This window comes from Ursus arctos, unplaced genomic scaffold (assembly GCF_023065955.2).
Source record: "Ursus arctos isolate Adak ecotype North America unplaced genomic scaffold, UrsArc2.0 scaffold_19, whole genome shotgun sequence".
Classification (NCBI taxonomy): domain Eukaryota; kingdom Metazoa; phylum Chordata; class Mammalia; order Carnivora; family Ursidae; genus Ursus; species Ursus arctos.
Window position 1 is genome coordinate 40581582 of NW_026622863.1, and position 27908 is coordinate 40609489.

Here is a 27908-nt window from a genome sequence, read left to right on the forward strand (position 1 = left end):
GAGAGCATGTGCACACGTGCATGCAAGCTGGGGAGGGGTAGGGAGAGGGGAGAGAGAGAATCTCAAGCAGGATCCATGTGCAGTGCAGAACCCAACGCGGGGCTCAATCCCACGACCCTGAGATCATGACGTGAGCCGAAATCAAGAGTCAGACACTTACCTGATTGAGCCACCCAGGCGTCCCTTAAGCCATATGTTTATATTTTATGCCCTTTCCTGTGTGTATTATCTGTCATAAAAAAGATCTTTCATAAACACGAAATACCAAAGGAAAAAAATCTAGCAAAAGATAAGAAAGTGGGGGGAGGGAGAATTGGAGGAAGAGGTCCAATGGTACAAAATTCCAGTTATCAGGTAACGACGTGCTGGAGATGCGAGCTGCAATGTGGTGACCACAGTAACCCCGCCGTGTGATAGACGGGAAGGTTGCTGAGCCAGTAGGGCCTAAGGGTTCTCACCACAAGTAGAAGATTATTTTCCTTTTTCCTTTCTTTCTTTTTTAAAGATTTTATTTATTTATTTGAGAGACGGAGAGAGAGAGCATGAGCAAGGGGAGGAGGAGGGAGTGGGAGAAGCAGACTCCCCACTGAGCGCGAAGCATGGAGCCCAGTGCAGAGCTGAATGAAGGGCTCGATGCGGGGCTCGGTCCCAGGACCCTGAGATCGTGATCTGAGCCAAAGCTGGACGCTCAACGGACTGAGCCGCCCAGGCGCCCCTCTTTTCTTTTTATTGTCTCTCCACGAGAAGGACGTTAGGCGAACTTGGTGTGGTGATCACGTCACAATACATACGTCAGACCGTCGTGCTGGACCGCTTAAATTACACAGTGACGTATGTCAATTATTTCTCAGGAAAACTGGAAGAAAAAGATAGGAAAGAACTCGACAAGAAAAACTCTTTTTCGAACGCACCAAACGCATGGCGGTGATGTCTACACGCGACCACGCTGTTTACTTCACACCTAGAAATGCTTCCAACGGTATCTTTGATGTGTACTTTGCTGCAGTTAAGAAAAATTCCTCAACACCCAGAGAGTGACATTAAAACCTCCCTAAGTACTTGGAGAGTGACCCCATGTGGACATTTCGGAAAACTCAGTATTGCAAAGATACCCATTGTTGGTTATAGCGTAACAATCAAGTTCCCATTGTTGATTTTTCTCCCCTTGGAACTCGAGGAGCTGACTCGTGCAAGAGGAGCGAGAGAGGGAAGCCTTGCTCACCAGACGTCCCGACTTCCTTCAGCGCTCACGGAACGAAGGCCATGTTTTATGGAACCGGGGCTGCACAGAAGGCCCACGGAACTGACCTGAGCGCTCAGAGACACACACCCAGGGGAGGTATGGGGGGGGGGGCGGGCCATCAGTGGGCCGCTGGCTAACCAGGGAGTTCCCCCAAAAAAGCACACCCAGGAACTTACAGGGCAGCTTTACTCCTCAGAGCAGAAAGCCAGAAAGCACCTGCTGTCCGTGGGCAGGAAAGACGGATTGTGAGGTATTCCCACAATGGAAGGTGGCGTCATAGCAAAACTGGATGAAGTGTGACTGCCCCTGTGGCTGAATCTGAGAAACCATGTTGAGCGAGAGAAGCCAGTCACAGATGTGTGGTTCCATTGCGTAAAGCGCAAGAGCAAGTAAAACTAAAAAATGGATTGTTGAGGGATGTGTACCAATGTGATTTGGGAGAAAAAAAACGGTTAAAAATGTGAGGGAATGAGAAGTGTCAAGTGAGGGGTGATGGAGAATTCTGGAAGGGAAGTGGGGTGGGGGAGGGGCCTAAGGCAGTCACAGGAGTACACACCAGGGAGGTGCTGGTTCTCAAATTGGGTGGGGGGCGATGGGGCTCGCTTTATTGTTCTGCTTTATAACTCGAGTCTATGATGCAGACACTTTTTAGTATGTGTCAATTATCATGCGGTAAAAACGGGAAAGGAAGAGAGCCCTGCCTGGATCTAAACCATGGGGAACCCGAGTTTCTACAGAGGCAGAGAGAACCTCCCAGAAGGACGACGGGTCTCCCAGGTTGTGGCTTCTAAGAGCAGGGAGGGAAGAGGAGGACTGGAAAACGTCCCAGATTTGGTCACTTAGGGGTGACCCCCGGGCTTGGAGGAGCGGTTCTGGCGGAATAGTGTGGACAGACAGAAGCTACGCTGTGGCTGGCTGCCGACCAACAGGAGAAATGGACCACTGAGGCCAGGGTAGTTGCAAGGGAAAGGCAGGACGGCGGACTTGAGCCTCTTCTGTGGTGTGGGTGCCCCCACCCCCACTCCATCTCTTCGCCCAGGAACAGCTGGTCAGAGCGGAACACGACTCCGGCCGGACATGCTATTCCGGCCGCAAGGTTGTGACTCTTTGGTCCAGCCAGAACGCCTGGGGGGAGGGAAGGGCTTGGTCTCTTGTCCTAACCCTGGAAGTCTGAACCCTGTGCGGACAGAAGGAGGAGGAAGCCATAAGGTATGGATGTTGGGGTGCCTGGGAAGGACCCTGGGGTCTGGGCCTGGCCTGTAAGGGTCCGGGTCTCTTCCTCAAGCCAGGGGAAACCCTCTCTGGGGTCCCAGGTCCTCCTTCCCTAGTTCCTGGGCAACTGGGCACCAAGCAGCCCTTTCTGTGTTCTGCTTTGTGGACAGACACTGATTTGATGTCCCCAGACCCAGGTGGCCCGTCATAGCACAGCCACAGTGCAACAACAGGCCTGGCTTCCTCCCAGCTGAGGAGGCCACAGCCCGCCACCTGCCCTTTGTTTGCTCTGGGAGGGGCAATTGCTGAGCAAACATGGAAGGGAAATCCCGGATTCTGTCTCCTTACCGTTACCTAGGCCCCGAGGCCTCTGGCTCCTTCCTGGCCTCCTGTGTGTGTGTGTGTGTGTGTGTGTGTGTGTGTGCGCGCGCGCGCGCGCCCGCACACTAGGGTTGCTGGTGTATAGAAAACCCAGGGCTTGGCCTTGGTGAATGCTCAGACAAAATAAACCCCAACCCTGGGGCATAAACGGATGATCACTGAGCACATACCATGTGCGGGGCCCTGGGCTGCGCACCCCACACGCCAGAGCTCTCTGACGCCGCCCAGCCCCTGGACGATGTGGGCACCAGGATCTCCAGTTTCCACAAGAGCAAACTGAGGGTCACAAAGAGAGGACCCTGACAGAGGTGGGAGTCCCACCCCGACCTCTCTGACCTTTACACTGCTCTCTGCCCCTCAGCTCGGCTGTCTTCTACGGGGAGCAGGGGGAGTGGTGAGAGGCAGGCTTGAACAGGGGCTCCCCCCCGCACCTCTCTTTTTTCTCCCCCAGAGACCGGGCCATCATTGGCAGTCGGAGCGCTCCCCATGGCTGAGCTCCTGCCCCAGCTGCCTTGGCCCCCACGGGCCGAGGGTGGTGCCCAGGACACATCTGTGCCCCGAGCCGAGTGGCAGAGCCAGGAACCACCGGGTGACGGGGCAGAGGGCCCGGCCCCTGAGCCCTGGAGGCCCCTGGTGGTGCCCTCCATTTATATCACACCATCCAGTGATGGAGAATCACCCCCTTGCACCCCGACCCCCCAGCGCCTGCAGCTGCCGTGGACCCCAGACCCGGACAGTCTATCTCAGGACAGGTCAGCTGGGTGTTGGGACAAAAAAAGAGATGCTCTCTCTCTCGGGACTCAAGGGGGGCTGACACTGTCCAGGTGCAGGAGCTGAAGGTCAGCTGGAGTGTGGCCTTAGCGGCACATGGGGCCTGACTGGAGGTTGTGAAAGAGACACATAACAGAAAGAGGCAACTGGGAACATGGGCTGGGACAAGTAACTCTGAGCTCTCCGCTCTCCACTGAGCACTGCCTGCTAAGGGGGGAGGGGGACACCCCCTTTGGCACACCCAGTGTTTTTCAAACTGTGGATCATGACCATTTAAGGGCCACGAAACCAAGGTAGCGCGTTGCGATCGGCACGTTTTCCAAACAGAAATGGGACAGAATTGAAAATAGTGCATGAGGTAGTAAGTGCGGTTTTCTGCGACTTCTGTGATGTTACATATATTTCTACATATTACATGTATGTCTTGTATTGGAGGCCAGTGTAAAAGGTGTATCTTGCTGCAGCTCATGGGCAAAAAAAAAAAAAAAAAAAAAGGCAAGAAAAAAGAAATGTAAACAAAACTTCTGCAAGCAAACTGCCTCTGGCACAAGGAGACAGAAACGGAAGGTTTGAGCCTTCAGGGGGAAAGAAGAACTATACCAGCCCTGAATAGAAATGGCCACTGTGGTTTCTTCCAATCGTGGATGCTAGATAAGAGTTGAGGTTTATGAAATAGAGCTCTGTGTGTCAGCGTGGAGGAGTCTCAGAAACAATGATGATGGAGAAGCAAGTTACAAAATGATACAGTAGGAGCCTAATTGTGTATCTTTTAAAAGACATTGAACAATGGGATATATTGTTGGTGGATCCATCCTGATATTTAAAAAGAGGATGGAAAAGTGCACAGGAGGAACACACACCAGCTTCAGGGTGGCGGGTACCTTGGGGACAGGAGCAGAGAAAGGAGGGATGGGGAGCTGGGCCTTTGGCTGGCCTGTAAAAGTTGATTTCTTTTAAAAAAGAAAGAAAAGAGCTGAAACTAAAATGGCAAAATATCCACATCTGTTGGATATGGATGGCAGGGAGGACCATTTTATTTTATTTTTCCTGTTTGAAATAAATATTCCCTAATTAAAATTTTAGAAGTATTTTAAAAGCAGAGACAGGCGGAGCGCCTGGGTGGTTCAGTTGTTAAGAGTTTGCCTTTGGCTCAGGGCGTGATCCTGGCGGGAGCCTGCTTCTTCCTCTCCCACTCCCCCTGCTTGTGTTCCCTCTCTCGCTGGCTGTCTCTCTCTCTGTCAAATAAATAGATAAAATTAAAAAAAAAGAAGAAGAAGAAGAGACAGGCAAAGAGAAGTACAGTTGACCCTCGAGCGATGCAGGGGTTAGGAGGCAATGACCCCCCGCGCAGTCAAAAATCCAAGTGTAACTTTTGACTCCCCAAAAACTCAGCCGCTCATAGCCTACTGTTAGCCAGAAAGCTGATCTATAACGTAAACAATCAATTAACACATGTTTTGTATGTTATCTGTATTATATACTGAATTCTTACAATAAAATAAGTGAGAGAAAAGAAAATGTTTCTAAGAAAATCATAATGAAGACAAAATACATGTGGAGTACTATACTGTAAAAAATCCATGTATAAATGGACCCACATGGTTCAAACCCATGTTGTTCAAGAGTCATCTGTATTGAGAAAGAGACCAGTGAGACACAGGGAGATGGTGGAAGGAGGGCCTAAGTTAAGACCTGAGAGAACTTCTATGCAGAGGGAACCGCAAGTGCAAAGGCCCTGGGACAGGAATGTGTCTGATGAGTTAGAGGAACAGCAGGGAAGCTGGGTGGTCTGGGGGAATACAAAAAGGGGAGAAGGAGGAGGTGAAGTCAGAATGGCCACACTCGGGCCTTGGCCATCAAGCAGGTGAGGACTTTGCTTTTATCTGGAGTGAGGTGGAGTCACAGGAGGGCTCTCAGCCAGGAGGGCCCTCCTGACCTAACTCAGGGATTCATAGGTTCTCTATGGCTACAGGTGGGGAGCAGACTATAGGAGGCAGGATAGGAGCAGCCAAGTGGCTGCTGTGGTGTCCGGGACAGGGGCAGTGGGGGCCAAGAGTTTAAATTCTGGAGAGATTTTATGGGTGGAGTGGACAGGGATGGCTGAGAGATTGGATGTGGGTGTGAGGGAAAGAGAGGGGCCAGGAAAGATGAAGTTTTGGGCCTGCCAGCCACCAAAATGGAGAAGTAGACTGGGGCTTATGGGGGGGGGGGTTGCTGCAAAGGTGGGGAGAAGGATGGGAATGGAATTTTTTCGAGAGGTAGGAAGAGCATGTCCTAGAGAGGGGTGGGGAGCCAGTCCCTGTGCCTCGGGCCAAGAGCTGTGAGGTGGGATTCACATTTCCCCGTAAGCAGTCGGGGACACCAACAGACCTAGACAGTCCCTGCAGGGCTGGGCGCAGGTTATGATGTCAGAGCAGGGCTGCGTCCAGCTCTGCAGCCTACCCCCTGCGTGCCCTGGGCCAAGTCACTTCCCGTCTTTGAGGTCGGGCTACCCCACCTGTAAAAGGGCTGCTGTCCCCCACCCCCTCCGCAGCCCCCACCCCCGCGCTGTCCCGTGGGAAAGCCCCTTACCGCAGAGTTGGTGAGATCTCCAGGACTGGGGTTACTTGCCCAAGGTCAAACACAGCTAAGAGCCAGGGAGGCTGGAGTCTAACTTGGTCTGGGACAGAGAGGGGTCCCCAGACCCCGAGGACTTCCTGGGCCAACACTGGGGGGTGTGGACACGTACGGGAAGCCGCAGGCGGTCTCCGGGCCCCACCCCATTCCCGCCAGCCGGGTTCCTCCGTGCTCGCAGCCCCCACCCCTCCGCTTCCCAGAATCTCCGTCCCATCGCCCACCCCAACCCCTCCAGCTCCGTGCCACCTCTCAGGTTCCGCCCTGGGCGGCCGGTAGCTCCCGGCCAGGGGCAGAATGGGAGCGGAAGACCCTTTCCGGGTACCAGGGGACAGGGTCGCAGCCGGTGCCAAGGCAGCTGCCATGGCGCTGTTTCGTTTGAATCGAGTCTGTTTCCCTTTCTGTCCTTCCCTCTCCTCTGTTCACTTCTCCTCCTCCTCCGATTCTTGGTGTCTCTCTGCTCTTCCTCTCTCCTGGGTCTGTATCTGCGGCGCCGCAGCCGCCCCTCTCGGTTGCCCGGGTCGCTCGCCCTCCCCCTGCGGCTGCGTCTCTAAGTCTGGCTCGCGGCCTCTCTCCCGCCGGCCGGGCCGCGCGCGCCGTCGCTCCCGGGCCTAAGCCGGCCCCCGCCCCGTGGTGCCGGCCGCCGCCCCTCCCCCTGCCCCTCCCCCCCTGCCCGGGTCCGAGGGCCCTCCCGCTGCGCCGCCCCCCTTCCCGCGCGGGCGGGGGCGGCGCCGTGACGCGACGGGGCGGGGGCGGGAAGGGTGAGCCGACGCTGCGGCGGCTCCCGCGGCTCCCGGGCTCCGGCCTTTGTGCGGGCGGCGGGCGGCGCGGTCGGGTGGGGGCGGCGGCCTCGGAAGGCGAGGCAGGTGCCCCGCGGGGACGCCCAGCTCAGCCCAGCCCCGCTCGGCCGGCCCAGCCCTGCGGCCGGGCGCGCCCGCCGCGCCGCATCCATGTTCGAGTAAGGACCGGGGCGGGGGCGCGGTGGGCGGGAGGACGCGGCCGGCCGGCCCGGGGCTCCGCGCGCGCTCGGCTGGGGGGGGTGCGGGGCGCGACCGGAGCCGAGGCAGGGGGGGGGGGGCGACCGGGTGGGGGCGGGGAGGGGGCCGGCGCTGCACTGGGGCCTGGGCGCTGACGGCGGCGGGTGGGGGGGGGCAGGCTCGTCACCACCAGGGCGCGACGCGCCGGGGTGGCGGGGCTTTGGTGGGGGTCCCGGGCTCATCCGCGGGGAGCGGGGCCTGCGGGGGAGGGCTCCGGCCTAGCTCGTCCGGGAGGCGAGGGGTGGGCACGAGGCTGACCCCGGGCTTTGGGCCTGGGGCGGAGGCAGGGCGGACACAGGCCCCCCGCTGGCCCGCGCACAGGCCACGAAGCCCGGGGCAGGCCCGGGAGCAGCCCCTCCTGGCCTGGGCCCCCTCCCACCGCCCCTGTCTGTGGGGAGTCCTGGAGCTGCTGGTGGTGGGGGCTTCGCGGCCGGCCGGCCTTGTACCCCGAATTGACCTCCTCCTCCCTGTCTGGGCCCGCTGTGTTTTGAGTATGAATTGTAGGTGTCTCGGAAGTGTGTGTATGCGTGTCTGTATTCCTGCTGTGCATGCTCTCCGGCTGTGTGTGTAATTTACGTCAAACTCCATCTGTGACTCCGTGTGTTACTGTAAATGCCCTGAATGTGTCTGATTGTGACTCTGGTTGGGGCGGGGGCTCCTTGTGTGTGCCCGTGACCTTTTGTGGTTGTATGTATGGTAGCGTAGTATCGTACCCCATCAGACCCATGCATGTCTGGTTGTGACTCTGGAGTGTGTGTACATGCGTGGAGGTCTCCTAGTGTGCAGACAGCTGAGGTCCTCCCTGGCTGTGTGTGTGTCTGTGAAATTTACTTCTGCTTCCATCTGTGGCTCCAGGCGTCACTGTAAGTTGCCTGTGTGTCCAGTCGTGACTTGGTGGTGTGTGTACGCAGTGCTTACAGCGATCACTCTGTGTCTCTGTCTGTGCCTATAATTTACCTCTGAACACATTAGCTCTTGGTGCAAGCATAAGTGACCTGTGTGTCCCTATGTGACAGTGTGTGTCGGGGGCCTGGGGTATATGGCTGAAGCCTCCTGGGGTTGTGCCTTAACTTACTTCCGATTCCATTTTTGAAAGTTCCTGTGTGTATCCGTATGTGACGGTTGTGTATGTGCCTGGGCTTCTGTGGGTGTGCAGCGGAGACCCTGGGGGCTTTGTGTGTGTCAGACCACAAAGAGAGATCCCTTGTGGCTCTTAGTGGGCCCGGGACCCTCTCTCCTGAGACCGTGGGTGTACCCTTGGCAGTCTGAAGCAGTAATGACTGACACTGTTCCCCAGTTAGAGTTTATAAAGCGTGTCCCATGCATTATTTCCATGCCTGGCCACTGTGCTGTTAAGCTGTGTCCATGACCTCCGGGGTCCTTCATGTCTAGGTTCTCTGGCAGCAGCAACGGCTGACCCCTCTGTCCCCTGCCACATGAGAGCAGGCCTCCACCACGTTGAGCCGAGCTGACCCCATGGCTTAAATTGACCTGCACTGTACCCGCGATGGCTGAGTTCCTCTGGGACTGCTCTTTTACTTGTATGGCTCTCCCTGGAGAATGATTTGCTTTCACCTCTTCTCGGAGACTTTCTTGTGGCAGTCTGTGTGAATGTCATTTATCTGGAACTTTCTGTGGTTTCTGTGACCCCCCCTGCAGCTGCATGTGTGTATCATGGACAGGCGTGTGTGTGTGCGTGTGTGCGTGTGAGTGTAACTTCTGGGACTTCGTGGCTATAGCCGACTTGTAATGCTGCAGCTGTGTGAATCATTGTGCGAGAACCCCGCGGCTCTGGGTGCGAGGGTAACACACCTGTGAAGCTCTGCTGTCCGGGAGGGTGCGGTGGGGGAGACTTCTTGCAATGGTGGGGAAGTACCGTTTGTCTGTGATACTGGCTGCATGTGACGCACACCACAGTTCTCTTTTATGCACACCTATGTGTGCGTCTGGCCCTCTGACCGGAGGGAGCTCTAGGCCTGCGTAGACCCAGGAAGTCCGAAGAGAGGTGTCTGCAGTGGCAAAACCCTGTTTTCTTCCGAGTCCCTGCCCCCCATAACGGTCCTCCAGCCACAACGGCTCCTCCCTTCCCTCTGCTGCAGCCTGCCTGGCTGGGCAGCCTCAGGGCTGTGGCCGCTCTCGAGCACTTCCTCTTCCTCCTACAGAAGAGCAAGATCTGGCGGCACAGGCCCTGCCCTGTCTGTGTGTTATCTGGCCTGTCCTTAGGCGTCCTCCCCTAGACCTGTGGCCCTGGGAGAATAGGACAGGTGGAGACGGGGTCTGCATTTCAGGCGAGAGATGAGAAGATGAGGCAGGGGAGGAAAGTGGTCACGCCCTCCCTCAGAAGCCTTCCGTGGCTCACCAGTGCCCTCAGGGGGAAGCCCAAACTCCTGACCTGGGCCTGAGGGACCTGAGGGACCTAAGGGGGGCCTGTGCCCTCCTGTCCTCCTTCCCCTGCCCCGCTGGCCACCTCACTCCTCAGACCTGCCAGGCTCAGAGCTGTCTGTGAATTCCATACCCCTGTCCCTAAAGTAATCTTCCCCTGCCCTTTGGCCGAGCTGCTCTTCGTCCTCGGGCTCAGCTCAAGTGTGCCCTGCACCCCACCCACCCACCCACTTAGCCCGCCTTTGTTTCTGTGGTCCTCAGACATGAACGTGCTTCCGTCTCCTGGGCCCCACTTTCGGATTCAGGACGTCTGCATTGGGTCACACAGGCCCCAGGGCTGCTGGTGTGGCTCACGTGAGCGGTGCTGCTTTATAGCAATGACCAGTGTCTGAGCTCAGCATCTCCACTGACGCGTGTTCTTGTCGTTCATCTCTGTTCCCCAGCTGGAATGTCAGGTCCCTGCAGACTGGGGTGGTATCTGTTTTGCTCACTTCCGTGTCCCCAGCGCCTGGCACAGGGCACATGCGTGCTTAATCCGTACTTAGCGAGTGAAGGATGGAGCTTGGGGTCAGTTTGGGCTCTGCGCCCCAGGCCGAGGTGTTTGTGTGGTGCCCGTCCCGGTCAGCGTTTGCCTCGAGCACAGGTGCGCTGGGGCCTCCGTTTTAGTCTGACAGAACCTACCGATCGAACCCGAGCGCCGCCCATGTGCTGGGCTTTAGTGCACTTGACGTTGAACAACGCGGAGGTGAGGGGTGCTGACCTGCCGTGCAGTTGAAAATTGGTGTGTACTTTTTGACTCCCCCCAAACTTAGCTCCTAATCGCTTATTGTTGACCAGAAGCTTCATCGATAACATAAGTAGCCGATGAACGGTTTTTGGTGTACTATCTGTATTATATACTGTGTTCTTACAATAAAGTAACCTAGAAAAAAATGGTATTAAGAAAATCGTAACGAAAATACATTTGGAAGACTACTGTATTTCTTGAATAAAATTCCCACGTAAGTGGACCCCGCACAGTTCAAACCCGTGTTGTTCAAGGGTCAACTGTGTATTACCTCACTTTCTCCCCCAGACAGCCCTGTGAGGTGGATGCCGTTATTCGCGTCGTGGTCAGGAAGAAAACGAGGCACAGGTGCAGACACTGGCCCCAAGTCACCCGGGGAGCAAGTGGCTGGGGTGTTGCTGAGGGGTGGGCAAGGCTCACACCTGGCTGAATCCCGGTTCTGGGAGGGGTGGGAGCGGGGCGGCCTTTCATTCAGCCAACAAGAGCAAAGGCTCCGTGCGGCAGCCTCGTTCTAGACGGTGGGGCTGCAGCTGGAAACAAACCCCTTCCCCTGTGGGAAGTGTCCACTGAGCAGAGATGTGAAGGAGGTGAGGGAGCCCTCCCGAAATCTGGGAGGAAGGGCCTCTGGGCAGAGGGAACAGGCAAGGCAGGAGCTGGGGAAGAGTGAGCAAGGGGTTGATTAGAGGGTCCAGAGGCTCATTTAGCTGGAGTCAGGTGCGGCGGGCAGGGGGTGGGGTGGTCCCAGCCCGACTCAGGTGTTCATCGCTCCCCCCACCCGCTGGCCACAGTTGGGGAGCAGAGTAGGGGATGCGTGTCAGGGAGACCTGGGAGAAGCCAGCTCGTCGTTCAGGGGAGTATGGCAGTGGTCCAGATCCCTACCTATTTCATTTATTTATGTACTTACTTTATCCCACAAACTCATTTCGCAAGTGTGACACGAATGCTTACCCTGGGTCCTGTCCTGAGCAAGCCTGGGGACAGAGCGTTGACCAGGACCTTGCCATCGGGGAGCTCACAGGCCTGTGGGGGAAATGGAGCTGTCGTCAGACAAGTGGCCGCCTGGAAGTAGTCAGGGCTGGGATGGGGGACGCAGAGGCAGAGTGGTTAGCGACAGGAGGGGAGCTGCCAGGGGTCCCTAGGGAGGCATGGCAGGGAGGCTCTGGCCGGGAGGGAGGGGTGGTGAGCAAGGGTCCTGGAGGATGCACGTGAATTCGCCAGGCGAAGAAGGCCAAGGGCAGTCGGCAGTGCAGAAAGAGCGTGTGCTGAAGCTTGGAGGCAAGAGAGGAAAGTTCGAGGACCCCCGTGTGGTCTGGCCCCACCCCCCCCCCCCCCAGGTAGAATCGTGCCCTGGCTTACGGCGGCTGTGCGTCCTGGGACAAGTGGTGGCTGCCTCGCGTCCCGGCTGCTCGCTCTGGCAAGCAGGGATGGTACTACTGTCATGTGTCCAGGGTTGCCTGAGGAATAAAGAATCATACGGAGAGCTTGCCAGAGCCTTGGTACGGCGCCAATGAGTGGCCCTCTGCTGCTCCCGCTCTAGCCAGCGCACGGGGCATTCGTGCAGTCGCCGATGCTTCTTGAGAGCTCGCTCCGTGCTGGGTACAGTTTTGGGTGCCAGGGACACAGTGGTGACTAAGACCTCCTTATTCACAGCTGGAGGCAACAATAGGCAAAATGAATAGGCCACCAGGATGAGTTGAGGTGGTGTGAGGGGGGCCACGGGGGCTGGGTCCCCAGGGGAAGAGGAGCGTTTGAGCCAAATGAGGCAGAGCCCGTTAGGCTGGGCTGCGGAAGGCCATTCCAGGCAGAGGGAACAGAAGGGCAGAGGCCTTGACGTGGGACTGCAGTGGGTGAGCTTAGGGACAAAAGGAGCCTGGGGTGGCTAAAGGAGAGGGTGCGAGTCACACCAGGGCCTGGGGTGACGAGGTGAGGACTTGGCCTTTACCTGGAGTGCAATGCAGCCAGGAGAGACTCTGAGCCAGAAGGGCCCTGACCCAGGTTGCATTCACAGGCGCCCTCTTGGGGTGGGGAGCTGACTGCGGGGACGGCGATGGGGACAGGGAACCCAGGGAGAAGCTGCTGTGAGGTCCAGGAGGGCAAGGATGGAGGCTGGGCCAGGGCACTGGAGCAGGGGAAATGGGTATAATAGAAATAACGGAGATAGATTTTGGAGGTAAAGCAGGTAGGACTTGCTAACAAATTAGAAATGGAGAGTGAACAAGAAAAAAAGGAAGCACATGCTTAGGTTTTTTTAGCTCAAGCAATTGAGTGGGGAGGGGCTACTCAATGAATATTTATGAATGAGTTAATGATTTTGAAAATAGCAGGTATTCTTGAGAGATCACTCTATGCCAGGCGCTACTAGAAGCTCTTGACATGTACTGACTCATTCAACTGTCCAAACAAGCAGACGAGGACATGTATTTATCACCCGTGGGTCATAGACGAAGTCACTGAGGCGCAGAGAGATAGGGACCTGCTTGCTCAGTCACATGGTCACACCGCTGGAAGTGGAGTTGAATGGGGTGTGGGGACTTGGTGTGGGTGGGCTGATGTGTGAGCCTCCTACGATAAGCCTGTCCTCACACCTAGCCTGTTTCCCCCCACAATGCCCCTCTTTTTCTCCTCCCCCAGCACCACCCCCCACTCCGGCCGGAGCACGCCAAGCAGCTCCCCATCTCTCCGCAAGCGGCTGCAGCTCTTGCCCTCGAGCCGACCCCCACCCGAGCCTGAACCAGGCACCATGGTGGAGAAGGGGTCAGACAGCTCCTCAGAGAAGGGCGGGGTGCCTGGGACACCCAGCACCCAGAGCCTGGGCGGCCGGAACTTCATACGCAATAGCAAGGTCAGTGCGAGCCCCGTGGGGTGGGGAGGTGGGGAGGGGGAAGGGCAGGGGAATTCAGGGGCTCATTCTGACTCTGCTCCTTTCTCTTGCAGAAGATGCAGAGCTGGTACAGCGTAAGTGTTGGGCAGGGGGAGGGAGGGCATGCTGGAGGGGAGAGAGGGAGGGGGACAGGTGCCGGGCCAGGAGCCCCAGGCTGCAGCCGTCAAGGAATTGGGTGCTGGGGTCAGCGGACCTAGGGTCATATCCTGTGCTGCTGCTTACTTCCTGTGTGTCCTTGAGTGAGTTACTTAACTTCTCTGGGCCTGTCTCCTGAGACACAGTGCCAACCTGACAAGGCTGAAGGGAACACTCGCTGAGAGTCAGTGGTGCCGGTGGGTACCTGGCGCAGGGGCAGGCTCATGTGGAAATGAGTACGTGACTGCTCTCATCATGGTTTCAATCTCGTGTTTCGGGCCGGGGAAGCCAGACGGGAGCTAGATGTTAAACCCGCGAGAGCTGTACCGGGGCAGAGGAGACCGAGGGGCTTCTGGGCACTTGATGGGGCAGAAGGATAGGGGTGTGAGCCCCCAGCTGGGTTCTTACCTCCCCAACTCCCCCAGATGCTGAGCCCCACGTACAAACAGCGGAACGAGGACTTCCGGAAACTGTTCAGCAAACTCCCGGAGGCAGAACGCCTCATCGTGGGTGAGTCCGGCAGACCCCGTCCCGGGCCGGGCCCTGGGTCCCCCCTGCGCCCTCCCACCTGCCACGCCCACGCTGGCCGGCCCAGCGTGTGTGACTCGGGTGTCTGCCGTCTCTCCCCTCGGCTGCCTCAGATTACTCCTGTGCCTTGCAGCGCGAGATCCTCCTCCAGGGCCGCCTCTACCTCTCCGAGAACTGGATCTGCTTCTACAGCAACATCTTCCGCTGGGAAACAACAGTGAGCCGACTGGGCCAAGGAGGGGCGGGCCGGGCCGGCCGGGCCTCTTCTGACCGGCCTCTCGTCTTCAGATTTCCATCCAGTTGAAGGAAGTGACGTGTCTGAAGAAGGAAAAGACAGCCAAGCTGATCCCCAACGCCATCCAGATCTGCACTGAGAGCGAGAAGGTGAGCCCGAGGACCTGCTGGGGGGCTGTGGTCCCCGGTCGCAGCCAGCCCCGCCTGCCCCAAGCCCTGTTTATTCTGCACCCTGAACTCTCAGATCTCTTGCTTTCTCTCTGTCCGCCCCCCCCACCCCTGCTGGCCTGGCCTAGGCTCCCATCACCTCTGACCTGGACCTTCCTCACCAGCCCCTCGTCTCAGTCCCTGTGGTCTGTGCTCCCACACAGCTGCTCAGGGATAATATTAATAGTAGAATTCTTCCCTCCTCCATATCTGTCCACTCAGATGTCCCCTCTCCTTGGAAGCCTTCCCTGACACTCCGTTCTATCCTGATGATTGTTGCCTCGCGGTCCCAAGATGGCTGCCTGACACCAGGGACTCAGACAGGAAGGGAGAAGGGAATGGTGGGGAGACTTCACAGCAGACTTCCCTTTGTGTTTTATGGGCCAAATGTGGATTAGTTGACCTTCCCTCCTGGTCGAAGGAGACTGGGAGAGTGCCCTGGGCTTCCCCACTCATAGCCCACCCAGTCTGGGCTGTGCCTGTTTCCCACCCTGCACTGTGAGCTCTGGGGGCAGGGCCAGGGGCCGTCTCCTCATCACGGGGACTCCAGCGTCATCCGGTGCCAGGCTGGGCACAGGATAAACATTCTGTGGAGTGAATGAAAGGACGAATGAAGGGATACATCAGGATGGAGATCCAGGAACAAAGTGTGGATGGCGACAGAGGGAGCTTCCCCTCCCTCTGGCCATGTCTGTCCCCACACCCTCATACCTATCTCTCTCCTGCAGCATTTCTTCACCTCCTTTGGGGCCCGGGACCGCTGCTTCCTCCTCATCTTCCGCCTCTGGCAGAACGCGCTGCTTGAAAAGGTGGGTCTGGGTGAGAACGGATGGGGGGTTGGGGGGGAATCATGGAGCCAGGAGTGCCAGCACTTGGGGAGCTGGAGGGCCCCTTAGCTCTGTTCCATGGGCATAGGCCTGCCCTACCTACAGCCTCTTCCATACACTCCAGCAGGGGCCACCAGGGCTCCAGTGCCTGGCCCTGCCTGCACGGACATGCATCTGTGTATCCGTGGCCCTTTCTTCACCTCCACAAATCCAAAATGCTCTGCAAGTGTGAAGGCACCTTCACCTTCATTTTGCGTATGGTAGCAAAATCTGCCCCGAGCTAACGTGGTTATTTGTAATCTGTGTTAGCACTCCCATAGAACTTTCTGCTACGATGGAAGTATTCTCCATCCGTGCTGTCAGAATATGGCAGCCACTGGCCACATGGGCCTGTTGAACTCTTGAAAAGTGGATAGTGTAGCTGGAGAGCTGCATTTTTCATTTCATTTCATTTTAATTCATTTAAACTTAAACGGCTGCACGTGCTTCCTGCACAGCACAGGCCTACATTGATCTCTGTGGGACTGCTCCTGTGTTTCAGGACCAAAGATAGTAATGTGTTTGGGGTAAATCTTAGATATAATCATAATTCAACATGAAGTTAAAGTATCTGTCCGATATTGGATATGCCAGTGATTCTCAAACTCTATGGCTTCAGGGACCCTTTATACTCTTTAAAATAACAGTAGACTCTCCAAAGAGCTTTTGTTTAAGTGGGTTATAGCTACCACTATTTACTATATTAGAAATTGAAACTGGGGAATCCCTAAACACAAGAATACACGATCGCACACACTGCCTCAGCACCCAGAAAAAGACAGCGTCCCATGTCACGTAGCTTCTGGAAAATTCCACAATATATACTAGTGTGAGAATAAAAGCGAAAAAGGAAAGTAGCATCTAATGATACTAGTAACACTTAACCACACTTACAAAAATAATTTTGATGTCATGGACATCTCGAAAGGTTGGGGATCCCCAGAAATCCTTGGACCACACTTCGAGAACCTTTGATGTATAGTGTACCGGATACTAAATGTAATACAGTCATCATCGTCGGTACATATTACTACGTATGGCATAGGCACTGCATTATCTTTCTTAAATCCCCAAACTTCTTAATCTTGACTTACGTCTTGCCCCAGAGGTTTTGAGTAAGGGCTTTTAGACCCGGCATATTCCGATGGCCCACTGTGTGCTGGCCCCCAGGCTCCCCGTCCATGCCTGCCGTGGTTGCATGAGTTTACATAGGATATAGTTGGCTGCACATCACGGAAAACTCAACCACACATGCTTTAAGAAAACAGGGAATTTCTGGATGAGTAGTAATAGTAGCTAATACTCTGGGTGCCACCGGGTGCCAGGCACTGCTCTGAGCATGACACGTGTTAATTCACTTGATCTTCACAACAACCACCCTGCGAGGCAGCTTGGCCATTACCTGTTCCATCAGTGCCGCGTGGAGGGGTACCCTTGCCCGTGGTCACGAGGGTTTTTATGGGGCAGAGCTGCGGTTCTGACCCATGGCTATTAAGTTCTGTAACATGCTGATGCTCCTCTAACTAGCGGTCTGGAGGCAGGCAGCCCAGGGTGGGTTTGAGGGCTCCCCCTCCCCATGTCATAAGGACCCCAGCTCCTGTTGACTCTTCCACACTGTCCACCTTCTGCATGTTGATGTTTTGTGCACCTGCGTGTGCCTCGTGGTTGCAAGGTGGCTGCTGCAGCCGCAGGCATCATGCCCTCCCTCCCGTAAGTGTCCCCAACGCGAAGGAGAAAATGGGTGGGTAGAAAGGGCTCTTTGCTTTATCAGGGAGGGAAAGCCCCCTTTAAACCAACTTCTCGTTGCATTTCTTTGGCTATAACGGGCTAACATGACCAGCCTCAGTTGCAAAGGAAAGATGGAAAACTTGGTGTAAACCAGTTGTAATTAATCCCTAGGGCTGGGGAAGATTTTCACCCCGAACAAGTTTGGTAACTGCTGGCAGGAGGGAGGGTGGCGAGAAGTCAGGTGGGCATGGTCCACGGCTGCCACTGCTGGCCTGGTACCTCAGCGGGCCAAACCTGCTTCTCCAGCTGTGCTGCCCTCCTGTCCTGTCCCCTCGGGGCAGCTCCAGCCATGCCCATCCCCAGGGCTGGAGCAGGAGCCTGAGGGAGGGACAGCCCGGAGTCAGAGCCTCCAGGGAGGGTGAGGGCAGAGGAGGGTTCAAAGTTCAGGCCCTGGAGCCAGCCTGCCAGGGTTGGAGTTCCCGCTCCATCACGAGGAGCTGAGTGACCTGGAGCAAGTCACTGAACCCCATCAGGGAGGGACATTCCCTACTTCGTAGCATCCAGAGCTGGGCCTAGAATACGTGCTTGGGCAGGTCAGCTCTTACGAGGCAAGCTGGCACGGTGGTCAGCTCCAAGGTGCCAGAGTGGCACCCCCTCCTCCTACCTCAGCGTCACATCTCACCACTGCCACTTGAGCAGCACTGCGCCTCCGTGTCATTGCCTTAAAACGACAACGTTAGGGCTTTACAGAATTGTTCTAGAAGATTCAGTGAGTTTTCCCGTGCGACGGAGTTAGAGGAATGCGTGGCACCTGGTAACAACAGGGTGGCTGGCTACTCTGTGCTGTTGTTACCAGCCGCTGTGGCCCGGAATGCTTAGAAAAACAGTCAGGGGCAGGACAGCATGGTGGGTGGGAGCATTGGCTCTGGAGTCAGGCTGGGTTTGAATCCGAGTGGCCCTGGGTCACATGTGGGACCTCAAGCGCGTGACTTCTGCTCCCTGGCCCTCATATTCTCCTCTGTAAATCTGGGAATGCTAACCTGTGGATGCGGGAGTCTTGTGAGGATCTAAGGGGAAAGTCCTGAGCTCCCGGACTCCTGATGAGGGGGATGGAGCTGGATTGGGTGAGGGCTGGGACTGGAGACGCTGCTGCCCCCTTGTGGACGCCATGGGAATGCTGAGCCTGAGGGCTAGTAGGGACCTGGATGGGAAGGGCTCTGGGCCCCAGTGAAGTGGAGGCCAACCCCAAGTCCTGCCTGCCCAGACGCTGAGTCCCCGCGAGCTCTGGAACTTGGTGCATCAGTGCTACGGCTCAGAGCTGGGCCTCACCAGTGAGGATGAGGACTATGTCTGCCCCTTGCAGCTGAACGGTCTGGGGTAAGTCAGAGGTTGGTGTCTGGTTCCTGGGGTGGGGGTAGACAGTAGGGGCTGTGTGCAGAGCTCCTGGAGTCCCGGGTGGACTGAGGTGGGCATACAGTTTGGGAGACCAGGAGGGTGTGTGGGGTTCAAAGATACAGCGATCCCTTACCCTTCTTTCCCCGCAGGAGCCCCAAGGAAGTGGGAGATGTGATCGCCCTGAGTGACATCACCCCCTCGGGGGCAGCTGATAACAGCCAGGAGCCAAGCCCGGTGGGCTCGCGCCGTGGCCGCATCACCCCCAACCTTTCCCGGGCCAGCAGCGATGCAGACCATGCGGTGAGCAGAGTACAGGGGAGAGAGTGGGTGCTGATGGAATGAGACAGAGGATGGTGGGGGGTGGTGTCAGAGAGAGGGACAGACTGAGAGGTGGTGGCAGGGTCACGGGGAGAGGACGAACAGAGGGCCAGAGAAGAGGTCAGTGGAGGGGTTAGGGAGGGGATGGATGGAGGGATGGGATGGAGCTGAGAAGATGGGCAGAGAAAACAGGGAATGAGAGAGATAGGCAAAAGGGCTGAAGACAGGAAAAGACAGAGAGACATAAGCAAGATTGGATGGATGGAATGGTGGACTGACAGATGGACAGACAAGGCTGGGGTAAATCTTACCCCAGGAGAGGCAGGAGAGGCACCCAGGAAAGGCCTGGAGGGACTAAGAGGGGCCCTCATCTGGGCAGCCCCAGGGCCCCTTGCGCCTCAGGTGGAAGCTTTATGTGCACACGCAGCCCCCCACCCCAGCATTGGTTTTCCCACAGTCTCAAATCCTTATGGCCAATGTGGGCATGCGGGGGCCCTCAGGCTGGCTTGGAGGTGAGACCGAGCTGGATTAAGCCTTTCTCTACAGGCAGAGGAGGACAAGGAGGAGCAGACGGACAGCCAGCCAGACGCCTCCTCCAGCCAGACGGTGACCCCCGTGGCTGAACCCCCGAGCACTGAGCCGACCCCCGCTGAGGGGCCCACCTCCCTGGGCCCCTTGGACCTGCTGCGCAGTGAGGAACTGTTGACAGACACGAGTAACTCCTCCTCGTCCACAGGGGAGGAAGGTGAGGCGGGTGGCCTGAGACATTCGCTTTGGTTACACACGACAGCCCTTACTTAGACTGGCATCAGCAAGGGATTGAGTGGCTCACGGGACTGAAATATCTGGGGGCGGGGGGGTGTGTGTGCAGTCATTCAGATGGTGTTGTTGGAAATCTGTCTGTCTTTAGCTCTGCCTCAAAGGCGGCAGAGCAGATGGGTAAGAATGCAGACTCTGCAGCCAGATTGCCAGGGTCCAAATGCTGGCCACGCTGCCTCCCAGCTGTGTAACTTGGGCAAATTATTTAACTCCTCGAGCCTCATTTGCCTCATCTGAAAAATGGGTTAGCAATAGTCCTACCTACTTCATAGGGTTGGGTGTTAAGAGAATTGAAGTGAGTTAATATTTGTAAAGTGCTCAGGCCAGTTCGTGCTGGCTCTTGTTATTGCTCTTTCCATTTTCTCTGTGCCAGCTTCCTTCTCTGTAGCCTGCATTCTTGGGGGGGGGGGGGGTTGCCCAGAGAGCCCCAGCCTGGCCCCAGACAGGCCTAGCGGAGAGGAAGCATGCTTTTCCCACGGAGGCACCAGAAGCTCTAGGGTTGGCTCTGATTGGTCCACCTTGGAGCCCAGGCCCAGCCCTGAACCAATCACAGCGGCTGAGAGCCCGGGCTGGGGGTGGGGGCGGGGAGCACAGGCTCACCTCTGTGATCGCTGTGCCTGCGGCCCGCTGGGCCTCGGTGGGTGCTCCGTGAACCGATCACGGGGGCTCTGGCTGGCTGAGCGGCGGACACATGCCTGCCCTAAAGCCACCCCGGTGGCAGAAAGGGGCCAAGCAGTGCTCTGGTCAGCATCCACCCGAGCCGGGAGGGTGGGGCTCCCCATCCACCGCGCAAGGCTTGGAAGTGGAGAGGAGCTGCTCTGAGGAGGAAGCAATGCACCCTCCCCCGTCCTTCTCTGTCACCCAGCTGACCTGGCCGCCCTACTTCCCGACCTCTCCGGCCGCCTCCTCATCAACTCCGTCTTCCACGTGGGTGCCGAGCGGCTGCAGCAGATGCTCTTCTCAGACTCGCCCTTCCTGCAGGGCTTCCTGCAGCAGTGCAAGTTCACAGGTCAGGGGGCCGAGCTTCCCCGGGTGCAGGGGAGGGGGAAGGGAGGCGGAAGCGGGAGGCGCGGGGGCCCTGCTGTGCGCAGGAGGGTCGGTGGGCGGTGGCCAAGAGAGAAGCTGCATCCGCCAGACCCCACCCCACCGGCTCTGCCTGTTAACTAGCTGAGTGGCCTCAGGCAGGGTTCCAAGCCTCTCTGCCTCAGTTTCCCCCTCTGTATGTTGGGGGTGTGTTAATAGTCCCTGCCCTATCCGGGTGTCCTGAGAACTGTGTAAGTTGATCCTAGACACGTGCCAAAAGCAGTGGTTTATAGTAAGCATTTAATAAACACAAGCTCATGATCACACATTAAGTGGCCACTCCGTCAGATTTGTGCAGAGGCCAGGACACATGAAGTCGAGAATCTAGTGGGAACGACAGTAAACAGACACACAAATAAGTCACAGATGTGCCAGGACTGTGAGTGTCAGGGGGGTATCTGTGACCTGAGGGGTCTCAGGAGAAGCTGCTGGAAGGATGTGACACTGGAACCAAGGCCTGAAGGAGGAACTGTTCTGGGGAAAGGGGAAGAGATGAGGGAAAAACCTAGGAGGCCAGTGGGGTAGCTGCAAAGGCCCCAAGGCCAGGGGAAGACACTGGGAGAATCCCTTGAGGCGGGGCTTCTGTGGCCAGGTGTGGCGAGGTGAGGCCACAGCGCCAGGTGACGTGGAAGGGTTCACTGTGGGACCAGATGAATGGCTCAGGAGGCCGAGGAAGGGATTCAAGCAGGGGAGGGGCTAGTCAGATGATCGTCTTCCTCTGCTTTTTTTTCCCTCCTGTGTTGGTGAAAATGAGCCACGTAGAATCCCCTGCAGAATGAGTGAGACTGTGCCTTGAGTTGGGCCCCACAGCCCTCCAAAACTATGCTCATGTCCTGGGGGGTTGGGCAGACTGAAGAACTCAGTTTCTGTCCGGGGGCCCTGGAGAGCCATGGAATGTTCTAGGCAGGTTAGGGGCGGGGCAGGCTTGGCTTTAAGAAGCTCCCCCTGGACCTAAGAGGTGGAGACTGAGGCCAGAAACTCAGGGCGGTCAGAGTGGGATGCTGGGCAGGCAGGGATGGGCTGAACCAGGAGCAATGCTCAGGAGGTCAAGTGAACACAAGGGGGAAGGAGTGTCCAGGGCAGGGCCCAGGGCTCTGGGGAAGTCTGGAGTCTGGAGGATGGTGGGGCTACCCCTGTGCTGGGACCCCAAGAGGAGGGGGAGGCTTAGGGGGATGATGAGGCCAATGTGGGACCTGGTGGGTGTGAGGTCTCTGAGGAATTTCCGAAGGAAGGTGCTCTGGAGGTCACAGGCCCCGAGGTCTGAGGCTCAGGGTAGAAGCCAGGACTGGTACAGAGAGGGAAACTGAGGCTGCAGGAATGGAGGAGATGGCCCCAGGATGAGTGACAAGCGTAGGGGAGAGAGAGGTCCCCGCTCGGAGTATTACCGCCATCTGAAGTTTTAGGGGGCCAGAAGGAATGTGGGGCAGATATCAGGAGGGGGCACAGGGGCAGGGTGGGTTTGAGGGCGAATCCCCAGAGAACTGGCACTGTCCCAAAAAGGCTAGTTCCCACAGCCTGTGGGCAGAAGACTGGAGAATGGGCTCCTCATTCTGTCCCTCCCTCCCTACCCCAGACGTGACCTTGAGTCCCTGGAGTGGCGACAAGTGCCACCAGCGCCGAGTGCTGACATACACCATTCCCATCAGCAACCCACTGGGCCCCAAGAGCGCGTCGGTGGTGGAGACACAGGTGGGCCGGGCGGAGGGGCCGGCCGGGCAGCTCTCGGGCCTGGCTGACGGTGGCCCTGACTCTTCCCTCCTCCTGGTCTCTGCAGACGCTGTTCCGGCGCGGCCCCCAGGCGGGTGGCTGTGTGGTGGACTCGGAGGTGCTGACCCAGGGCATCCCCTACCAGGACTACTTCTACACGGCCCACCGCTACTGCATCCTGGGCCTCGCCCGCAACAAGGCCCGGCTCCGGTGAGCGGCGGCCCCTCACCTGACAGGCAGAATCCCCTCTCTCCCTCTCCGGGAGAGGTGTCAGAACCCCCTGAGGGGTCCGGCCTGAGCCAACAGGCTGGAGCTGCCATCAATGTGGACCAGGATGGGGAAAGGTGGCGAGAGATGGGTTTGGGGGACCAGCAGGAGCTCAGTCTGGGATGGGCTGAGCTGTCTCTTGGACCCCATGTGGAGCTGGGGCATGGCAGCAAGAAGGAAGGGTCCGGGCCAGGTGCAGGCTCAGCTGCTGGTGTGCGGGGGCCTTGCTAAGTCTGGGAGACTTGCCAAGGTGTGTTTGTTTGGGGGTGACAAGGGACTCTCTGAATTGAGGGAAGGAAAGCACGCTCTTGGAATGGTTGGAGTCAGACCCTGACTCCCTCCACCTGCCCCCCCCCCCCCCCGGACCCCAGGGTGTCCTCTGAGATCCGCTACCGGAAACAGCCCTGGAGCCTTGTGAAGTCACTGATCGAGAAGAACTCCTGGAGCGGCATTGAAGATTACTTCCACCACCTGGGTAGGGGAGAGGTCGGCCGGGCCGGGAACAGGGTCGTGGCCAGGCCAGGGCCGGCCATGCAGAGGCCTCTCCTGTGTCCACAGAGCGAGAGCTTGCCAAAGCGGAGAAGCTGTCCCTGGAGGAAGGCGGGAAGGACGCCCGCGGACTGCTGTCAGGTCTGCGGAGGCGTAAGCGGCCCCTGAGCTGGAGGGGTCACGGCGATGGGCCCCAGCACCCGGACACGGACCCCTGCGCCCGGGCTGGCATGCACACCTCAGGTGTGTCCCCTCGGGGCCAGGGCAGGGCGGGCGGAGGCGTGGGGAAGGGGGGAGGGGGGCCCGGTGGGTGTGCTGGGATGGGTCTGTCTGACTCCACGGCACTCTCCCTCAGGTTCCCTCAGCTCGCGCTTCTCGGAGCCGTCCGTGGACCAGGGCCCTGGGACAGGCATCCCTAGTGCCCTGGTTCTCATCAGCGTGGTGTGAGTAAGGGGCCTGGGTCTGTGGGGTCAGACAGGCCGGGATTTGCATTCTGGCTCTGTGACCTCAGGCAGGTGCCTGACCTCTCTGGGCTTCCGCTGGAGTGGGAGATGGGCCCACTTCTTAGGATAGCAGAGATGATGGGAGAGGGTGTTTGGAATGTGCCCAGCAGAGCTCTTTACACAGCGCCCTGCTCCATGTGTTGTGGAGAAGTCTGTTCTGCTGGGAGAGGGAGGCCCTGTGGGCAGGGAGGGGTTTCTGGGGGAGCAGGCACCCAGAAGAGGTAGAATGAGGGGAATGGGGAGAGATCTGGGAAAAAAGCACTGTCACACATCTCAGTCCTGTTTTCTGTGCCCAACCCTAATCCGGGGGATGCTGGGGCCACAGTAGTGACTAGAGACCTGACAGCAGGCCAGGGTGCTGGGGGACAGAGCCAGAATGGGGAAGCTGTGGGAGGTGGGGCAAGGCTTCCCAGAAAGGCAGAGGGTTCCTGAGCTACCCCAGAGGGTGAGGCAGGAAGACCCATGTGCACAGAGGCCAGGGTGGAGGGATGTGGGGGGCAGGACACTCTGAGGACGTGTAAGTGAGGTCCGAGCCTCCGGCAGACCCTGGAGGTGAGAGTCAGCTCAGTCACACGCTCAGCCTCGGTTTCCTGGGAAGCCTCAGTTTCCCAGCACTGGCAGTCCAGAGAGGGGCTGTGTGGTGCGCTCCAGGAGGGGCAGGGGCGGCTCTGATGGCGGGGCGGTTCTCACCTCTTTGTCTTCCTCCTGCTGCCTCCCCAGGATCTGTGTGAGGTAGGGCCCTGCATCCTGCACCCCCTCCCCTCTCACCTCACCCCCCACCTGCAGCCCCTCCCTGCCCTGGGCCCCCAGCTCTCCCAGCCAGGCAGCCTGCTGTGGCAGTTAGGGGCGTGGGTATCAGACAGGCCTGGATGCAACCCCTGACTTTGCTGCTTATGGACTGCGTGACCCTAGCGAGGCATGTCTGTCACCCTCTCTGAGTCAGCTTTCTCCTCTGTAAAGGGGGGTAATTGTGGTGCCCCTTCAAGGTGTGGTTGTGTGGGTGCTGACCTAGGAGGGCCTCTGTGTCCTGACACTGACCTCTGACCCCTGCCCTCAGCCTCATCGTCCTCATCGCCCTCAATGTCCTCCTCTTTTACCGCCTCTGGTCCCTGGAGAGGACGGCCCATACCTTCGAGTCCTGGCACAGTCTGGCGCTGGCCAAGGGGTGAGTGGGTGGCCCGAGGGGGCTGGGAACTTGGGCGGGTCGGGCAAGGCCAGCACCCCACTCAGGCCCTGCCCCCCCCCCACAGCAAGTTCCCCCAGACGGCCACGGAGTGGGCGGAGATCCTCGCGCTGCAGAAGCAGTTCCACAGCGTCGAGGTGCACAAGTGGAGGCAGATCCTGCGGGCGTCCGTGGAGCTCTTAGACGAGGTGTGGCTCTGGGGCTGCGGGGCCCTGTGTTCAGATCCCAACGTGTGGCAGAGACATCTGGGCCTCAGTTTCTTCCTTTGTACATTGGGGAAGTCATTCATAGTCCTCAGCTCCCAGGGTTGCCGGAAAAAATGGAACAGAGAATTGGCTCACAGCCGAGGAAGAATGTCCACAGTGTCTGACTTCAGGCATGGCTGACTCCAGCCGCCCTCATGCCGTCTCTTGACTGCCCGCCGCCAGGGTTGGCTTTGTTTGGGGCATCCTCCCCTCCCACCCTTGACCAAGGTGGCAGCTGCAGCTCCAGGCTGACACAGAGGAAAGAGCTCGTTCTCACTGGCCGCTGGGCTCACCTGTCCATCTCTGAACCTCACAGTGGCTGGGGCGGGCGAGGCTTCGTCCTTGAACCCCACCCCCACTAAGGGGTCCCATGAGGGTGGGAAAGAGTTCCTCCCAAGGACACGAGGGTCTTATCTCCAGAAGGGGTTGCCCCAGACACTCTCTGTGGTACCGCGGCAGCGTCTCTTGAGATGCCCACATTCAGTTTCTGCCGTGCGTGCAAGTGACTGCACCGTTGCTGGCCTCGGCTTCCTCCTCCATACGTGCTGTTATCTCAGAGACTGTCCTGACGATCAAATGAGTTAGCGCTCGCAGTAAACACCTGACGCGTGTTTGCTGTTAGTAGTGGGAGCCCAGTAGGTGCCAGTAATGTGGGTGGTGGGTCAGCACAAAGGTCAGGTATTGGGGTGGTGCCTCAGGTGGGGGGAGGAGGTGCGGGAAGTGGAGGAGCGGCCGGCATTGGCTGGGTGCCCAAGGGTATCAGAGCCCAAGTTGGTGGGTGACGGGGAAATCGTGTGTGGTCGCTAGAGTCCAGAACCTGGAGCCCACCTCTAGGGGCTCTGGTGCGCCCTGAAACCATGCTTGCAGGGAGATGCTCATGCTGGGAAGGGCCGCGTGGCACAGGCTGGGAGGGCTTGAGGCGGGGGTCACATCGCTCAGAGAGAGGGATGGCACAGCCTCCCCGTCCTCAGTTAAATTCTGAGTATTTTCCTCTCAAGTTGCCAAGCGCTCTGAGTTGACTTCACAGACTCGTTAACCGCAGACGCAGTTGGAGCCGGGCTGCCCTGTGTGCTGAAGTGACCAGCCGATTTGCTCCTCAAGGCCAGCCTGGGAGAAGGGTGCTTTTGGTGTCCCCCACGTAACAGAGAGGGGTGCTAAGGTCTGAGAAGTTCAGACTTGCCCAGGGTCACGCAGCAGGGAGTAAGACTAGCTACTGTGCCCCATGTGAGGTGATTGGCCATCGGAAACCTGAATTCATCCCGTGACCTTTCAGCTTGGGGGGCCTGGGACAGGTAAGGGGCTCGCCTAAGAGCACCCAGTAAGAAGCAGGGCTGGGACCGGAGCCAGGGCCATCAGGGCCCCTTCCATCTGCAGCATCTTCGAAGTTAAACCGGGTGCAGTCCTGCTCCGCTGTTGTCACGGGGTGACCTTGGCAGGGGACGGGGCCTCTCTGGACCCTCCCCAGTTCCTCAGTGGCGGGAACCCCTACCAGCACTCACTTCCCACCCTGTCCACTTCTTCCTGCCAGATGAAGTTCTCGCTGGAGAAGCTGCATCGAGGCATCACTGTCTCAGACCCTCCCTTCGACTCCCAGCCACGGCCTGACGACAGCTTCTCCTGAGGGCACCCAGCCACGTGGCCGACCCCCCTAATGGACAGATGGACACAGAGCCTCGGCGGCCACTGCTGGCACGGTGTGAGCGCCGGGAGCCTCCCGCCCACCCCTCCCAGTGGCCCAGCCAGAGGCCACACAGACACGGGGACCACAGAACCGAGATGCACTTTAGACCAGCGTGTGCGAGTCCAGCTGCCGTCGCCTGCCCGGCCAGGGAGCTGGCCTGGCCTTCGGCAGGCCCCCCGCTAACTTATTTTGCCCAGCTGGGGTGGTGGGGGGTGCCTCTGGGGTGCACGATTCCCTCAGCTCTGGGTTTAATGTATTATATTTATTTGGGGCCAATTGAGAGCCCCAGTAAAGGGTTGGAAACGGCTGTGGCTGTGCCTACAGGGTCTCTGGGAGCGGGCGGGGCCTCCCGTTGCGCCGGAAGGGGGACTGTCCATTTTTGGGGCCCCGAGTCACTATACGATCTGCAACTCTTCACCGTCTCCCACAAGCTTTGCATCATCGGGGTCCAGTGCGGGGGCTGTGAGGGCAGACTCGGCTGCCTGGAGCCCTGGTTTCAAATCCTACCGCTGATCCTTAGCAGTCATGTAACCCGGGTCAGCCCCTCTGAGTTTTGGTTTCCCCTACTGCACAATGGGCATACGAGTGGCACCTGTCTCCCAGGGTTCTTAGAAGTGAATAGTTCTCCAGTTTGAGCTGCATCAGAATCTCCTGGAGGGTTTGTTGGAAAACAGACTGCTAGACCCCACCCCACCCCTGAGTTTCTGAGTCAGCAGCTCTGGGGTGGGCTGAGAGCCTGCACTTCCAGCAAGCTCCCAGGACCCCACTTTGCGAGCCACTGTTACAAAAGATGCAGTAATAAACGTGGCTCCTCGTAACAGGGCCAGGTGCTGAGTAAGTATTCAACTGATGTTACTCTCATCATGGAAAAACTGGGGGGAGAGAAAAGTAACTCCTGCAGTAAGCACCAGGTGTGGACGAGGCTCGGTGCCAAGGTCTGGTGACCCTTGAAGTCTCACGGTGACTCCGTGAGATGGGGGGAGGGAGATTGGTACAGTCTGAGGCCACTCTGCGTGAAGACAAGGACTGCAGGCCTGTCCCTGGTGTCTCCACACTTAGGTACAACGTCCTGTCCCCTGCAGGGCCCTACAGTGGCCTGTCCAGGTTGAGGCCGTCTGGACCCCTGTCTTGCCAATGAGGAAAGGGGCTTAGAGGCCAAGTCTCTGGTCCATATAGAACCCAGGTCTGTCTCACTCAACGCTGTTCTGGTACC

The 27908-nt window shown here is 57.9% G+C and overlaps 1 protein-coding gene across 2 annotated transcripts; it reads left to right on the forward strand.

The window, feature by feature from the left end:
* The first annotated feature begins 1899 nt into the window (after nucleotides 1–1899).
* On the forward strand, nucleotides 1900–27002 carry GRAMD1A (GRAM domain containing 1A). 2 transcript variants are annotated; one of them, XM_044378842.3, is made up of 20 exons: nucleotides 1900–2452; nucleotides 3288–3588; nucleotides 13058–13268; nucleotides 13361–13381; nucleotides 13868–13952; nucleotides 14084–14187; nucleotides 14259–14354; nucleotides 15140–15220; nucleotides 18270–18382; nucleotides 18550–18700; nucleotides 19265–19463; nucleotides 20403–20546; nucleotides 22194–22309; nucleotides 22395–22537; nucleotides 22966–23069; nucleotides 23153–23326; nucleotides 23439–23526; nucleotides 24644–24751; nucleotides 24837–24957; nucleotides 26543–27002. In XM_044378842.3, exons 2-20 carry the CDS (start codon nucleotides 3323–3325, stop codon nucleotides 26633–26635), a joined length of 2418 nt encoding a protein of 805 aa, XP_044234777.1. In that variant the 5' UTR covers nucleotides 1900–2452; nucleotides 3288–3322; the 3' UTR covers nucleotides 26636–27002. The 2 variants fall into 2 exon arrangements, with proteins under 2 accessions (XP_044234777.1, XP_026340134.1); XM_026484349.4 differs by lacking the exons at nucleotides 1900–2452; nucleotides 3288–3588 and adding an exon at nucleotides 7004–7178.
* The last annotated feature ends 906 nt before the right edge of the window (nucleotides 27003–27908 follow it).